Genomic DNA, 15763 nt, shown 5'->3' with positions numbered 1-15763 from the left:
GACTGGAAAAACGAGGGCTGTGCTGTGTGAGGGTGTTCAGGTGCCCTGCTGGGGGGGCAAGGAGGTGACAGCAACCTCATCAGCTATTCGGGGCTTTTCCATTTGCCACTCCTCAGTCTCCCCCCCTGCTCTCCTGAACCAGTAAGGTTTGTGTTTTGCCTTGAGCTGGAAGAACATTCTGCTCCGTTAACACCCTGCTGCCTTTGAGGGGATGAAGCAGGAAAGGCTTAGCTCGATTTTTCCTTTTGTTATTTTTTTTTGGTTTTTTTAATCTATGCCATACCATATTTCAACAGCAAAAAAATAAAACCCAACCCAAAGTTTCACTGTACTGTCAAGTTGGGTGAAATTGCCCTTGGAAAAAAAAAGCAGCCACCGTTTCCCATCTGTCTATGGAATAAAGGATTAATGAAAGGAAACCCTCAGTCAATTTAAAAATAATGAGGCATCAATATGTAGCTGCTTCAGCTCTATCAAACTGAATTAACAGCTCGTGGGTTTCTTTTTTACCCCTGTCTCCTCCCTTTTCTCAATACCACTGACACTAAAACGCAAATATCCTACAACTTCACATCTCCTAAGCACCCAGTTCCCTGTCTGCTCATAAACAGCAAAAATTTGCTAACCTAAGGTGTGCTTAATCTTATTAAACTGACAGTACAACTTTCCAGGGACCAGAGGATGTCTCTAATCCTGTTACCTCACTCCGGAAGAGCTACAGTTCGTGGAGTTTGCACAAACACTGTGCCGCACAAACAGGTAAACCCCCCATGCAGAGCTATTAACGTCCAATTTTATCATCTATTTCTCCTCTGCCCCGCCACACCGACCCAGGGAGGCCCAATAAAGCCCATGTATTTTGAATTAACTATGAAAAACACATCCTGCCAACACACCTCCCATGCTGGTGCTCAGGAACTGTTCGTAATCCTGTATTCTGACCGCTATCAATTACCATAAAAAGGCTGAAGTCTTCACCTACTGCCTGATAAATAATGCATGGGTGAGCCCAACAACAGGCAAGGAGCAGCGCTGCCAGATCTTTAGCACTGAAAACACAGCGTGGGCAGTGGGGGCCCCAGCAAAGGGTGCTCCCCGGCTGCAGAGCTGGGCAAGGAAAGGTGCTCTGTGAGTGCCTTTTACAGAGCTTGAGCCGATGAGAACCTGTGGTTTGCCTGAGATGCTGTTAATAAAACAACTGAAACAGCAGAAAGGAGTTAGAAATAGTATCTTATGATATTCCAACAGAGAAAAAATAAAAACACCTCAAAATGAAAGCTCTGTGAGAGAACATGTATAGCACTGCCTACGCTTTAATCAGGGTACACTGATTAAACAGGGAGGTATTTCCTGGCCTTAATGACCCTATGAATTCTATGATTCCATGCATTCTTCCCTTTTTTTTCCTCTCCACAGCCACAGCATCATCCCCCAGCTCTGCTTTGAAAACAAGAGGAGCACATCCTTCCCTTTCTCTGAGCTCCTCTCAACCACCGATCCTCAAAGGCCGAGGGGAAGGGGGGAGGGAACAGCCCCGGTGACAGCACACCTCCAAAAGGAACAGTTCCTCACTGCTGGCATTAATCAAGTGCCGGGAGGGGCATCTTGGGGCCCCTGTTGACTGAGGGACTGCACTTCCACGGGCAGCGCTGCCCTGTGACGCTTCAGCAGGAGCAGGAATGCTGAATAAAGGCACGGAACGAACCCCACGGGGCTGCTTCACAAATCTAACATGTCATTCCATTAGGAGCTGCTTGAGAGGATTTTAATAACCCAGGGCAGACATCCCTGAGCACCTCGTGGCAAACAGGGAGGAATTCCCTCCAGGAGCCTTCGGGAGGATGAGGAGCCCAGCCCGGGGGTTGGCAGCTTGTGCTGCACACCCAGGGCAGAGGGAGAGGCAGAGCCTTCACATCCACAGCCTGCCAAGAACCCCCAGTGCAACACAGCTCAGCACTGCGGGTTTGGGCAAGATTTTCTTCTTTCAGGGCCCTTCTGCTTTGCTTTTACAAGGAAAGTGGGCAAAATGTACTCCAATTCATTCCTTCATGACAGTCAAAGCTCGTGGCTTCGAGGGCTCTTCCCTTAGGACAGGTGAGCACTGACAGCCCCCTGGGGTGTGAGGTCCTACAGGCAAACGGGCCCTGGATTGGTAAACTGGGCTTCATGGATGTTTTACAAAGGTCAAGGGAAGAAATAAACCCAAGAAAATTCCTGTAAGTTAAGGAAGCACCAACAGATACACCACACAAATACACTTGTCCAATTTAAACACAAAACAAAACAAAAAAACCCACCAGATCGCCTCTTTCCCACAGAAAAGGGGAAAAATTGAGTGTGCAGAACATCATGTCATAAACACTGACAATTTGGTCACCCTATTTCCTTCTTACTATCTGAGGGAATACAGTTTACAAAAAAAAAAAAAAATCATTCAGTTCTAACCCCAAAAGACACAACAATTCTATTTTTGCCTCAAAGTACTTGCTAAAGGATCTGGAAATAAAAAGAGGGCTCCCGTTCTCAGCAAAGGGCTGCAGGAGGTCTGACAGCTGCACATCACAGCTCATCCAGCAAAGCCCATCCTGCTGCACTGGATCAGTATCAGTATCACAGCATCAGTAATCCAAAAATAATAATAAAAAAAAGAGAGCAAACAAAGACTATCAAAACACACAGACACACTTGAAAAGCGAGGCGGTTCTCCCCACTGCCGCTTTCCTCAGGGATGCCCTTTCCAAAAACTATTAATTCCTTGCGTGGGAGATAATTCATCACAGACCTGCTCTTTTACACTGCATCCTGCTGTGACAGTGACAAAATAATATGCCCAACACGGATGCTCTGCAGTGCATTTCAGAAGCAGCACTTGCCAGGCTTTTCGCTGGGCTCATAAACCATCCTGAGACATGAAACTTCACGCCTGGTAAGAGCCACGTGTAATTATCCCACTGAAAAGAATTAATATCCATCTGATCGTAAAAAAACATCAGTTTTTTCAGTTGTTTCGATAGGGTAAAAATGGAGAATTATCAGAGTAATGATGAAAAATGGTGAGTGGGTAAAGGAGGGGAAAAAATACCAGGGCCGTGGAGCACACACAACATTTGGGTTGATTAACATGACTTTGAAAAGCTGAAAGGATACGAGGAGTTTTCACATGAGACTGCGTAACAAAATAAAGCAGCAAATGTCATTTACGTGTGAGCCATGAAGGGCTTTGAAATCCATCATTTACTGAATTATTTCACTGTTCTGAGCACTCTGCTGCTCAAAGCAAGCCATAAGTTAAGTGTTACTTCTTACTAGTGCTTCCAAGTTGGAACCAAGGTAAAATTACTGATGTTTTTGGAGCAATCTGCTTACAAACACAGGGAACACGAGGGAGAAAAATTTGCCGTGAATTGGTGTACAGTTATGTGACATCTCGAGTTCAAAATGAAATAAATGCCATTAAATGAAAACTGGGGCTTGATCATTTTACCTCCTTCAAGAGCACCAACACCAGGTAAGGACATTTTTCTAGAAAGCTGGCGGTGCAGAACCAATTAAATATTTCCAACTCTATCAGTAACTTTATTTTCTACCCTTAAGAATTAATCCATTTCTAAAAGTGTGACTTTTCTCCCCTGCTTCCACCCCAAATTATCTCCTGCTTTTTGGCGCTTTGATCTTTCTTCTTAAATGGTATAAATTAAAAAAAAAATTACTGAAAGCAGAGAATTTTAGAGATTTTCAACAAAAGTTCTGCTTAAGTACTGGTGATGAGCTGATGAATAGAAGTAGAATAAGAAGCTGATCCATTTTACAGCTTCTTCAGTCTTTACACATTTGTCCTACATGAAAAAAAATGTGAGTGTGAATTTAAATCTGTGGCATAAAAACAGCATTAGACACCAAATTGCTTCATGACTTCCCAATGAAACCCTTAATACCCAAATCCAAGGAATGTATCATTTTGGAACAGAAACGGGCAAATAGGCTTGAATGAAACAAAACTAATTTCCATCCATTCAGACCTCTTTTCCCATCTCATGAATTCATAAACCAAATCAAATTGTCAGGGAAGAAGCGATACTTCCTGGTTTGCATTTTAATTGGAGCACCTTAAAAGGCAGCAAGCTGAGCCCCTGCACACGAGCCAGGTGCTGACATGAGGAATGGGAACAAGTTACACCAATAACAGAACTTATAAAAAACAAATATTCCACCCTTCGTCTGTTTGGAGACATTTATTAGTGAGTAAAGGAGAAGGACAAAAAGAGAGGTGCAGCCTCAAAGCACGTTACTAACCGGTGTATGAGCCAACTTTCCTCCACCACGGAGAAATCTGAGGGCAGCACCTGGACCAGAGCATTTGGAAAAGGTCCACCAGAAGAATGAACCACGTCAGCTACAGCTGGGTGTCTCCTGGTACCCTGGCACCTGCACAGGTTTCCCACCTCAGCACCAGGGAATGCAGCAGCCTCAGCAAGTCCCTTCCCGATGCTCTTGCAGGAACTCTCCTGGACAGACAGTTCCCAGTGGATTTCTGTGACCAGGTGTGAGCCCTTTCTCCAAGTCAGACCAGCATAGTCCTAAATGGCACAGGAATGCCCTGAATGATCCAGAACTAGAGCCAGCACTTATCACAGAATCCCAGCATGGGTTGGGTTGGAAGGGATCTTAAGATCACCCAGTGCCACCTCCTGCCATGGACAGGGACACCTTCCACCAGCCCAGGCTGCTCCAAGCCCTGTCCAACCTGGCCTGGGACACTTCCAGGGATCCAGGGGCAGCCACAGCTGCTCTGGGCAACCTGTGCCAGGGCCTGCCCACCCTCACAGGGAAGAATTTCTTCCTCATACCCATCCTAACCCTGCTCTCTGGCAGTGGGAAGCCATTCCCCCTTGTCCTGCTACTCCAGGCCCTTGTCCAAAGTCCCTCTTCAGTTCTCTTGGTGCCCCTTTAGGGCACTGGAAGGGGCTCTCAGGTGCCCTTGAAGACATCCCTTCTCCAGGCTGAGCATTCCCAGCTCTCCCAGCAGAGCTGCTCCATCTCTGCCCATCTAGGTTCCTCCTCTGGACTCTCTCACAGCTCCCTGTCCTTGCTGTGCTGTCCCCAGGGCTGGAGCAGCTCTGCAGGGGGGTGTCCCCCCGAGGGGCAGAGGGGCACAATCCCCCCTGTCCTGCTGCCCACGCTGGGGGATCAGCCCAGGGCACGGGGGGTTTCTGGCCCAGGGCAGGTCCAGCCTCTGCCCCTCCAGCCCCCCCAGGTTCTTCTCCTCTTGGGGGAGCATCAGCAGGGAACAGGGATGGGCAGGCAGGGTTGACAGCACTCGGACACGGTAAATTCATGTTCAGCCCTTGGCAGCAGTCCTGGGACTGAGCAGCCACGTGGCCACACAAATCAATGCAAATCCACTCCTCTCCTCAGAATTTGTCCCAAACATCCTCCCAGGGTAACAAGTCCTGACACAAGTTACTCAGTCTGGCAGCTATTAGATCTAATGTATCACCTTTCTTCCTACATGAAAACACCGAGCCAGAATGAACTCCACAGGGGGTGCCCTAATTAGCCCAGATGTTATTACGTGCCTGGGCCTCACCCAGGCCCCATTTGTTCTGCTGGATAATCTAATGTGCTCACAGGTGGCACCACTGACCACACAATGGCATCAGCACACACAGAGCCAACCAAACTCTGCTGATACTCTGCCACAATACCACTAGGCTGGGCTGCAATCCTCAGCCCAGGACTATCCAGGCTCACCTCAATTCCAAGCTTTATTAACTGGCTGCAGTACCTTAACTCAGATACACACACCACACCACACCTGCACTGCTGCAGAAATCAGACTCCACACTAGGGAAGGAGTAATCTGGAAAGAATGGTCCAAAGCTGGTCAAAAGTATTCATAAACCCTTTAGGGAGCTGTAGGATGGTCTGAAGGTGTGTGAGAAAAATCTATGAGGCATAAATTAGATTAGAAATCAACTGAAGCAGTTTCTCTGGAAATATTTCACAGGGATGAAAACATATAAAGTAATGATTTGATTTTTGTCCTTGATAGAAATGTAACTGTTAAGTGCCACAAAAAAATTGTGCACCAAGTGAAAGCAAAATGCAAAGAGTCCTTAAACTGCCCTTATGGGGAAACTATGAAAAATCAACACAAAATCACAGTTTGGTCTCTTTCCCTTCCCACATCTACACACACATCCCAAACTTGAGAAATGCCGTCCTCAAATCACTTGAAATGGTAAAACTCATATTCCTTTTCTTTCATGAAGCCGATTTTTGAGCGATAGAAAGTAACAGATGAAAATAGGTTGGTTTGAAATTCAAGGCTGTCAGGTTCAATAAGAGACAATGCAAGAATGCCATGGAATCAGTGAGGCTGGAAAAGACCTCCAAGAGTCCCCCCTGTGCCCGATGCCCCCCTTGTCCCCCAGCCCAGAGCACTGAGTGCCTGCCTGGGACACCTCCAGGGCTGGGCACTCCAACCCTCCCTGGGCAGCCCATGCCAAATAATTTCCAACCAGCAGTAATATCACAGAAATCATTTCTGCAGGAAAGATGTGTTTGAAGAAATCAAAACGCTTCAAGTCAGGAATTCACCCTTCTCCTGAGAGAGGAAAGAAAAGTAGGGAAAGAACAGGGAACCACAGCTCTTCAGGAATGCCTTTCTTGACACCCCCGAGCTCAGCCACAGCAACTTCCCAGGTCAGAACGTTTTTTACTAAGGAATGTTTGCTCCTTAGGCAAAATGCTGAAGGGCAGCCAGGCTGGAATGGGCACAGGATCCAAGCAGCACACGGAGAGAGGATCCTTCCTTCTTCCTTCGATTCCAGCCCTGCAGTCACTGAGCATTTTATTAAGTAATGGCAGTTCAGAGGCATCACACACAGTCCTTGGGAGATGTATTAGCACACTAAGCCCCCCTCAGGAGAGAGGCTATAGAATCTGTGCCTCTAGAGACATTTTCTTCAACCCCTGTCAATTGTCCCTGGAAACTAAGTTAAAATGTTTGCTCCGGCACGGAAATTTGCAGCGACATTGTCAATGTGCCTTGGCAATCAGGTCCATCCTTCCAGCATTACCCACAATTAAACTGAAAATAAATTGGTCCAACAGTATCAGGGGAGAAATAAAATCCCCAGCTCTGTTCCCTGCATATTTGTGCCCCATTTGCCATTAATCCCTCCCCGCAGGGGGTTATTGATGGGGATTTGTGGAGCAATCACACATCCTCTGCCTCCCCGGGAAGCCAGGCTGACAAAAGATTGCTGCCAAGGCAGCAGGGAGATGAAAAGATACAAAAATAACACCCAACCCACCTCCAGCCACGGAAGCTCACTCCCAAAATTCCCTGGGTTAGCATGAATACCAAACAATTCAGTTAAGCAAAGGGAAAATCAGAAAACAATTCATTTGTACCTTAAGAAGTGCCAAGTTCTCCCTTTGAGGGATTCCTCACGTGAGCACAACATTAATATGACACACTATTGCACCTAAATTACTTGATATAAAGAGACATTATGCCCATGGTGGGAAACTGTCACATCCCAGCACCTCTGCTCATCTCCCAAGAGGGTCACACAATAACTGTGTGCCCGACTACGAAAACAAGCAGCGGTAATTTTGGAAAATAACTTCTGTTCCACGAGGTTTGCAGGTCTCTGACTGGGTGTGAATTGGGAATGAGTGAGCTCAACGTGCCACGAGCCAGCGCCCAGCTCAGTGGAACTGAAGATGTTCTTCCCAAGAGCAGGACTTGCCGATGGTTCTGCTGCCACAGCTCCATGACAAGTGGACTGGGTGGTGTGAAACGTCACACAGGAGTGTCAGCTTTGGAGATCATCAGTCCAAAACCACCACCAGACCTTTGAAAGTGCCAGTGCAGCAGGAGAACAGAAACAAGCTGAGTAGATTTCATCCTTTGAGTCATCTAGAGCCAGGTTTGTATGGATTAGAGCAAAATCAGGTGGCTGTTACTCTGCATCTGCTTGTGTGGTCACTGGGATTGTTGTCTGACCTGTCCCACCAGTGTCTCTCACCACAGCTTTGCTGGCTCTGTTAGTAACTACCTAAACATATCCAGCCCTTTGATCCTGGCATGGATTAAAAATCCTCTGGGATTTTTACTGTAACAGTCTAGAACACAGCCCACATCCACCTCTCCTAACAAAGCTCCCAACATACCAAGGAACCAGGATTAAAACATTTCCTTACCACAACAAACTGCTTTAGCTGATTTTCCTTATTATCTCTTATAACCCCAGAATGGTTTGGGTTGAGAGGAACCTTAAAGCTCATCCCATCCCACCCCCTGCCATGGGCAGGGACACCTTCCACCAGCCCAGGCTGCTCCAAGCCCCGTCCAACCTGGCCTGGGACACTTTCAACCACCACTCCAGAACCAGAGTTTTTCAGCACACAGATGCAATAACTATAGGTTTTTTGGTGTTTGTTTCTTTTTTTTACCAGTAAAACTGCATTCTGTTATCCACCTGACCCTGAGCAGCCCCAGCAAGGAGCAGTTCCCCCAAGGATAAGGGCAGACAGGTTCCACCAGTGTGACACGGCATTTCAAGCACCCCCATGTGATGAACCACAACCACACAGAGCACAAAACCACGCTTGGCTCACAAGGTTAAAACCGAATAAAATGATACAATAAAAAGCAGGAAGGAGTAGGGACAATATGAGGAGTAACAGCTGATTCCAGCAGGGCAAAGCACTTCATCCCACCGCAGTATTCTGCATAAATGCAACGCTGACACCACAGATCAACAGTGTGAGAACTGTATGGCTGGAGAGGAGAATTAAAACAGTTGAGAACAGAAGGTCATTCCTTTTCTTTTGAAATTTCCATGGCTGCAAGCAAGCAAGTTCTGCCCTTCCATTCCAGAGGTGTTCCACAAACTCACAGTATTAAACTGAGAGCAAACCAACAAGCAGCAAAACACTGAAACACTGCACTGATAACACTCCCATCAGGCTGCAGAGTGAGCTTTCAGCTTTACCCAAACCACACCAAAACCAAAGGCTGACCAGAACTCTGTCCCCTGGCAACATCACACCGACACAAGGAGTTGGATGGTAAGTTAGATCAGCAGGAATTACAGCTGTGATATAAATAACTGTGGGGGCACTCACCGTTCCGACTCTCCTCGTCAATGGGAACTATTGTGGCTGGAGGACCTGTTCTGGCCAACTTGCAATCTATAAAGATGAAAAGTAAAGTTATTTCTCATTCCAAAAGTAGGATCTTGGGGGGGGTTTGTTGCTGGGTTTTTTTAAGTCAGCATACTGGGCGTGCTAAAGTATTCACTTAAATACGATACATGTATGAGCTACAACTGGCAGCTAAGTCACACTCACAGAGGATCAAAATCTGAGCTGTTTGTTTATCCCTCACTCACAGAAACTTCACAGAGCAAGGGAGAACGTGATGACAAAGGATTTAACATCTTAGATATGAACCTTATTTAAAACAAACACCTAAACAGTAAAATCTGTACATTACCTGTTCTGCTGTCTGCTATGTCACTCCTTCCATGTCATGAACACACCACCCCAACATCCCAGAATCATGGAATGGTGTGGGCTGGAAGGGACCTTAGAGATCATCCAGTTCCAACCCCCTGCCATGTCAGGGACACCTTCCACCAGCCCAGGCTGCTCCAAGCCCTGTCCAACCTGGCCTGGGACACTCCCAGGGATCCAGGGGCAGCCACAGCTTCTCTGGGCACCCTGTGCCAGGGCCTGCCCACCCTCCTACCAAACAATTGTTGTCACAGGCCACCAGGACACAGCTGGATGGCTACACTAGTGAATCTGTTGTTGTCTTGCTCTAGAGATCCCACCAGGATCTCTATTCCATCCCAACAGTGGAGCACAAGTCCGTTGGGACAGAGTTAATACAACGGCAATTTAACCCAAAGAAATAATAAAAGAATGATTAGAAGGCACAAATCATAATTAAAGTTTCACAACAGAAACAAACATAACATGGATTTAATTGCAACAAAAGGATCTACTCAGTGAACAGAATTTTAACAATTCTAAGGAAAACACAAACCAAAAGCAGACGAGCAATGTTCAGGAAGTCACATTTTGCCATCTTACCCTCATATTGCCAGTCTGGAGCCAAAAGTTTAGAGTCATCAATGGAAGCAGAGCAGAACAACGAAAGAAAATAAGTAAGAGTTTGTTGGTTCACTCAAAAGAGAGGTTCAAAGACAAAGCAGTACATGCAAAGCCAGCAAATGCACAGGTGCAGCCTTCAAACACACAAAAGCACGTATAGCACATGTGATGACTGTATTTTGGCAACCATTGGGGTTTCTACTTTAAACAGAAGAAGAACACTGACCCCTCTAAAGCCCACAGAAATAAAAGTTAATTAGGAAGCACTTTTCATTTTCCAAGAGCCTCAGAGCCCCACTGACACAGCGGGGTAGAGACAACCATCCTCTGTCCCCTTTCACCCCAGACAGTTCCAGGCTCCTCTGCTCCAGGGATGGCTGCACCCCATTTGTATGGAATGGCACCTCCTGATTGAGCTCTGGCCAAGGGAAGAAGTACTCAAGTATCATTGTTCTGGGTTTGTTTTTTTTGGTGAAAGAACTCTTCCTACATACACCTTTTATTCTTACATGCTCCAGTCTGATACATAACAATTAAATAACACTTTTAAAAAATAAATTAGATTAACTATTATTTTACTGTAAAGCTTTTTATTTTGGAGGTATTAACAGAATAAATAAATCACCTAGAAAACCACATTTTCATATCATTGTAGTTTCCTATGAGCACGTCAGGTGGGAAGAGAAGTTGTGTTTGCATTATCTACATGAAATAAGGACTATTTTTCTCTCTCTTATTCTTTTCGCTGGATGCTATGAAAATTCCAGAACCATAACAAAAACAACTCTTAACCTTTTTTTCCAGAGATGTGTGCTATGATTTTCTAGAGGCTGAGGATCTGGGCCAATGACCCCTCACCACACTCTTTGTCAGGTCAAAAGAAGCTCAGCTTTGCTATTCCCCATTCGACAGTGACACCACACACACAAACAAACAAAAATCCAAATAAAAATCTAAAAGCAGGGACAACTTTTAATTCTTAACATTTCATGTACCTTACCAAAAGAATAATCATTATTTTTTTTAGAAAAACTGAATGAGCTTTCCCCCTCCTGTCATCTGTGTTCCATGAAATTCTCTCCCTGATGGAGAGATAGGGGTTTACAAATTATTTCACATCATTTCCATTGTGTCAGTACTGGTCAAATCTCAGATTGCTTTTTAAGATGTCTGGCACCCCCTCGGTCCCCTTCTCAAAGAACAAACTTGATGTCACAGCCTTAGTGTCACATTCATCACCAAACAGATACATTTAAAACTGTAGTCCTACACAGATTTCCAATTCAAAGGGAGACAGTAATTTTAATTAAATCTAAAGAAAAGTTACATGGTGTAAATACATGGGTGGTACCAACAGATCTCAAGTTCTCTCAAGTTGTTTCTCACTTTTTTTAATTGTCCCTCAACAAAAAACTATTTTTGCTGTAAGTCTGGTTTATTAAATACAGTAAAGGAGCACAGAGAACTGCAGCCCCAAGTTCACAGAAGCATAGAACGTGCTGAGCTGGAAGGGACCCACAAGGATCACCCAGTCCATCCCCAAGAGTCCCACCCTGTGCCCCAGAGGATCATCCAAACCCTCCTGGAGCTCTGGCAGCCTTGGGGCTGTGCCCACTGCCCTGGGGAGCCTGTTCAGTGCCAACCACCCTCTGGGGGAAGAACCTTTCCCTGAGATCCCACCTGAGCAGTCTTTGCAGTCCAATCATGATATATCAAACACACTTGAAAAAAGAAAAGGCACCAGGTAAATGAGCTTCCCTACCTGCAGTTTTCATGCTGTGTTTTATGTTTAAGCAGCAATGCTGGTAAATGGAATCCTGAGTGCCCTCACCCCTGCCCTAAGGACCTCACAGGAAAGGCAAATAGAACTTACTAAATAAAACAACAAGCTCTGAAGGCTTTCCTAAAAGCTTGCAGGAAAGCATTTATGTTCCTCTCATTAATTTCACTGTGCTTTTGCTTTACATTTCTATAACCAAGGCTAAGGCAGGTAAATAAAGGGCCTGTCTCCTTGGGAGCAAAGTGAAAACCTCTTTAACACACTCTCCATGTAGCAGTGTCAAGGCTCAGATCTATTTGCTTTCTGATGGCTAATTTTCACTATTTTAATTTCTAATTATTTTTAATGAGGTGGCTCAGAGGAAACCCTCAATCACTGTCCTAGGGAAGGCACTCAGCAAGGTCAAACAGCCCCAGCAGAAACAAACACAGCAACCTGAATCATCAAGTATTCTGCCAACAGAGAGCTGCCTGACCATCTTCCTTTCCTCCTGCAGCCCCCTCCCATCCAGCAGTTCCACCCTTTTGAGGACTTCTCCACAGAATATCCTGAGCTGGAAGGGACCCACAAGGATCATCCAGTCCAACCCCTGGCCCTGCACAGGACCATCCCCAAGGGTCACCCCTGTGCCCCAGAGGATCATCCAAACCCTCCTGGAGCTCTGGCAGCCTCGGGGCTGTGCCCACTGCCCTGGGGAGCCTGGTCAGAGCACAAGTTTGAGAAGAGCTCAGTAACCTAGTCCTGGCTCCTCAAAGACAGAAAGGGTTTTACACCCTGACACAAGAAATTAGTGGTGCCCTGCAGGGGGAACAGGCTCATTTGGAAAACAAACAGGCAACCTGAACCTTCCTGGGGACAGGATTCTGTGGAATAAGTGTCATCTCCTCCTGAGCACTCCTGAAATTAAACTGGAAAAAAAATCCACTTCGACATGCTAATCACCAACTCTTCTTCCAGCTGCTGCAGAAACACCCTGTCATTACTCTGAGTTATTTTACAATTTATCTTAGATTCAAGTTGGCTTTTATAGAGTCAGATAGTTTTATATGGGTTTATTTCAACAGTCCTAGGGAGTGCAACTGGTAGCCTCAAAAACCTGACTCAGTTCCCAGCAGATGCTCAGCCCAACCTCAAAGGGTTTTTATTTAATAAAGTTCTACCCAGTAACTGCTGAAGGAAATTATTTTGTCTGCTGACAGAATAAAACTCGTTCTTTAATCTGTAACTGAAACAAGGATCAGACTCTAACCCTGGCCAGGAAATGGGGAAGGCTCTGTTCCTCCTCAGCATCAATCCCTCACTTCCCTTGGGCTGCTGCCTGAGGCACAAAAGAACACAGAGTTAACTCTCAGATTATGTTGTGTTTCTGTTCATTTGTCCAAACTCATCCTGGATCCATGAGAGTGGGCAGCATCCACGACATACCAGAGCAAGCTTCACTGGAACCTACTCCTGGCTTGTTCCCATGGCACCTACTCAGCACGGGGCAGCAGCCAGCCATTCCCACCCGCTGTGTCTCCAACAAACCTCTTCATCATCCCTAAATACTGCAGCAGAGCTCAGAGTTCTGATCCACTCCAGGGACCGTGTGCTGACAATAACACAGATGGCAACACGGAAAACTCTTCAAGGAGCCACTAAAACCACTTCATTTGATATAAATGTGACTTTAGAGGAAACCCTGGACAGTTCAGCACCAAATGCTGCAAAGACAACCTCTGTAGGAACAAGGCAGTGACGAGTTGTTTGGTACCACAAAAAGTGTGACCCGGCAAGTCCAAACTATTTTCCAAAGAGCAGGAGCAGAGTCCAGGAGAAGCCCAAGTGAGCAAAGGGGAGTTTTCCAGAACCCAAAGTAGAGCTAGAAGTCTGTATTGGTTATGCTTTTTAATCACCCTCTGCAAGGCCCATAAAGCACTCCTATAAAAGTCCTGGGGACACACAGTCAGAGCACTCCAGCCCTCCAGCCTAAGTCACCAATAATACCAGGGCCATTTTAAATAAGAAATCACAAAGTTAATTAATTAAGGAAACAGACCCTTGATTTGTGCCTGATCACTGGCTGAAAGTTAAAGAGAGTTGGTGTGTGTGGCACACACAGGACACGTGGTGGCACAGAGCCAGACACCTGCACTACCTCATTTCCCAAAGCCCCACCAGAACAGCAAGTGCCACCAGGGCAGTTCTGCCCCTCCGCGGTGGCTGCTGATGGGACAAGCCCCGAGAAAGCCTGGTTCAGGAGAGCTGCACTGTGCCCAATCCCAGCCTGGCATGAACACAGGGAAGCCTCCAGCCCGTGGGGTTTTACAGACTGGCTCTCCCAGCAGAGCTCTGGGGAGCTGGCAGCACACCTGGAAAGCGAGCGCGTGTTCTCCCTGGATTTTAATTGGAGAGGCAGGAGCTGCAATTCCAGCAGGCTGGGGCAGTGGCTGAGTTTAAACACCTCACATTTACATCTGCCTGAACACGTACTTCTTTTTCCAGATGAGCATTATTCTCACAATAACTTACAAAGTCGGACTCACCTCCACTTCCACTCAGCAGGAAACGCTCACGGGGTGATGGGGGCGGGAACAAATCCCATGAAAGGATCTCTGAGCACCTCGATTTACAGACCGGGCTTCCTCATAAAGAGCTACATACATTTAAACAGAGTAACTAAGCAACCCAGCGCAAGGGGAAAATGCCCAGCCTTGTTTCCTGTGCGCCTGAATTCAGCACTTCCAGCTGTGCCGCCCGGGATAAGCCTGGAATAACCTTTCCATCGCACCACGGCGGCTCTGCATTGAGAGCCGCATAAGAGGGGCTTTCACGGGCCATTCTCAGCTCTTCCTGGTGCAGGAGCTGGGAAGGAGCGACGGGAGAACCCGAGTTTGGATTCAGACACATCCGTGATGCTCCTCAAACCTGCAGAGTCTCTGCGCTTGGGTCAGAGTTAAGCACTGCTTTAAAATTCACAGCTCAGAGAACCCCACGTGAAAGAGGATCTGAGTGAAAGAGGATCTGACTGCGGCTGAATTTGGGGTTGGGTTTGTCTTTAACCGGACAAAGAGCGAGGCTGATGGATAATAAATACAGAAGGGACATAAAACAAATCAAGACCATTATTGTAACCTCCAGTTTCAGTTCAGGATAGGCACCCAGAAAGGGCAATTTGTTTTGTAGCTTTATTTTGCCATTCTTCCACCTCTATAAAGGGTTTGGTACGTGAAAATTGCCCTGCGAGTGCTGTGGATTGCTATTTTATTTTTACAGCTTTGGAAAAATGCAGGCCCATCCTTCTTTCAGGCAACGTGCTCTTAGATTGAAATAACTTCCCATTTTAGAGGCAGTTCTGGAGTTGACAAGAGTCTTTAAAATCATACTTGTGCCTGAAAACACTGCAAAGCACATAAAAATATGATACTATGCCAAGCAGCATCTAAAATTGCCATTACCAAAAGTGATTTTTAAGACCATTAAAAAGCACTGGATGAGTCAAGAAAAGCTGCAATGTCTTCATAAGTGCTTAAACTCCCAAAGTTGATTAAACCTGCATTTAACCATTCCTACGCACCCAGCATTCAAATTCCGTGTTATTTTAGATGTTTTTGGGAATTGCATTTTCCCTGCTGTGCCTTTGGTCAATTTAAGACAGACCTTTCATAGAGGAAGATGAAAAGTATTTAATATTGGGAATTAAACTGAATCCTGGTATTATAAAAGTATGTAAAGGAAATTTTGACTGCTGTACAAAAGCAGACATTTAACCATCAGCACAAGCACAGCTAGAGATACCCATAACCTTTCATATTGTTGAAATTTCTTTACAAGCAAATAAATTAGCATTGATTAACTGAAACATGAGAG

The 15763-nt window shown here is 45.9% G+C and overlaps 1 protein-coding gene across 7 annotated transcripts in view; it reads right to left on the bottom strand.

The window, feature by feature from the left end:
* Positions 1-15763, bottom strand: part of PCDH15 (protocadherin related 15) — a 460568-nt gene that overhangs the window by 159339 nt on the left and 285466 nt on the right. For 5 of the 7 annotated variants that reach the window (XM_050305496.1, XM_050305498.1, XM_050305500.1 and 2 more), the window contains 2 exons: positions 10114-10128; positions 9142-9207 (listed from right to left, as the gene is read on the bottom strand). In XM_050305496.1, the coding sequence (XP_050161453.1) occupies positions 9142-9207; positions 10114-10128 (81 nt within the window). The remainder of the gene's footprint in view (positions 1-9141; positions 9208-10113; positions 10129-15763) is intronic. The other 2 variants (XM_050305502.1, XM_050305499.1) reach the window with 1 other exon arrangement.

The sequence above is a fragment of the Myiozetetes cayanensis genome, unplaced genomic scaffold (assembly GCF_022539395.1).
Source record: "Myiozetetes cayanensis isolate MyiCay16 unplaced genomic scaffold, myiCay2020 scf10, whole genome shotgun sequence".
In the NCBI taxonomy this organism is placed as follows: Eukaryota; Metazoa; Chordata; class Aves; order Passeriformes; family Tyrannidae; genus Myiozetetes; species Myiozetetes cayanensis.
The sequence above is the reverse complement of the archived record's forward strand: the minus strand, read 5'-3'. Positions and strand labels throughout refer to the sequence as shown.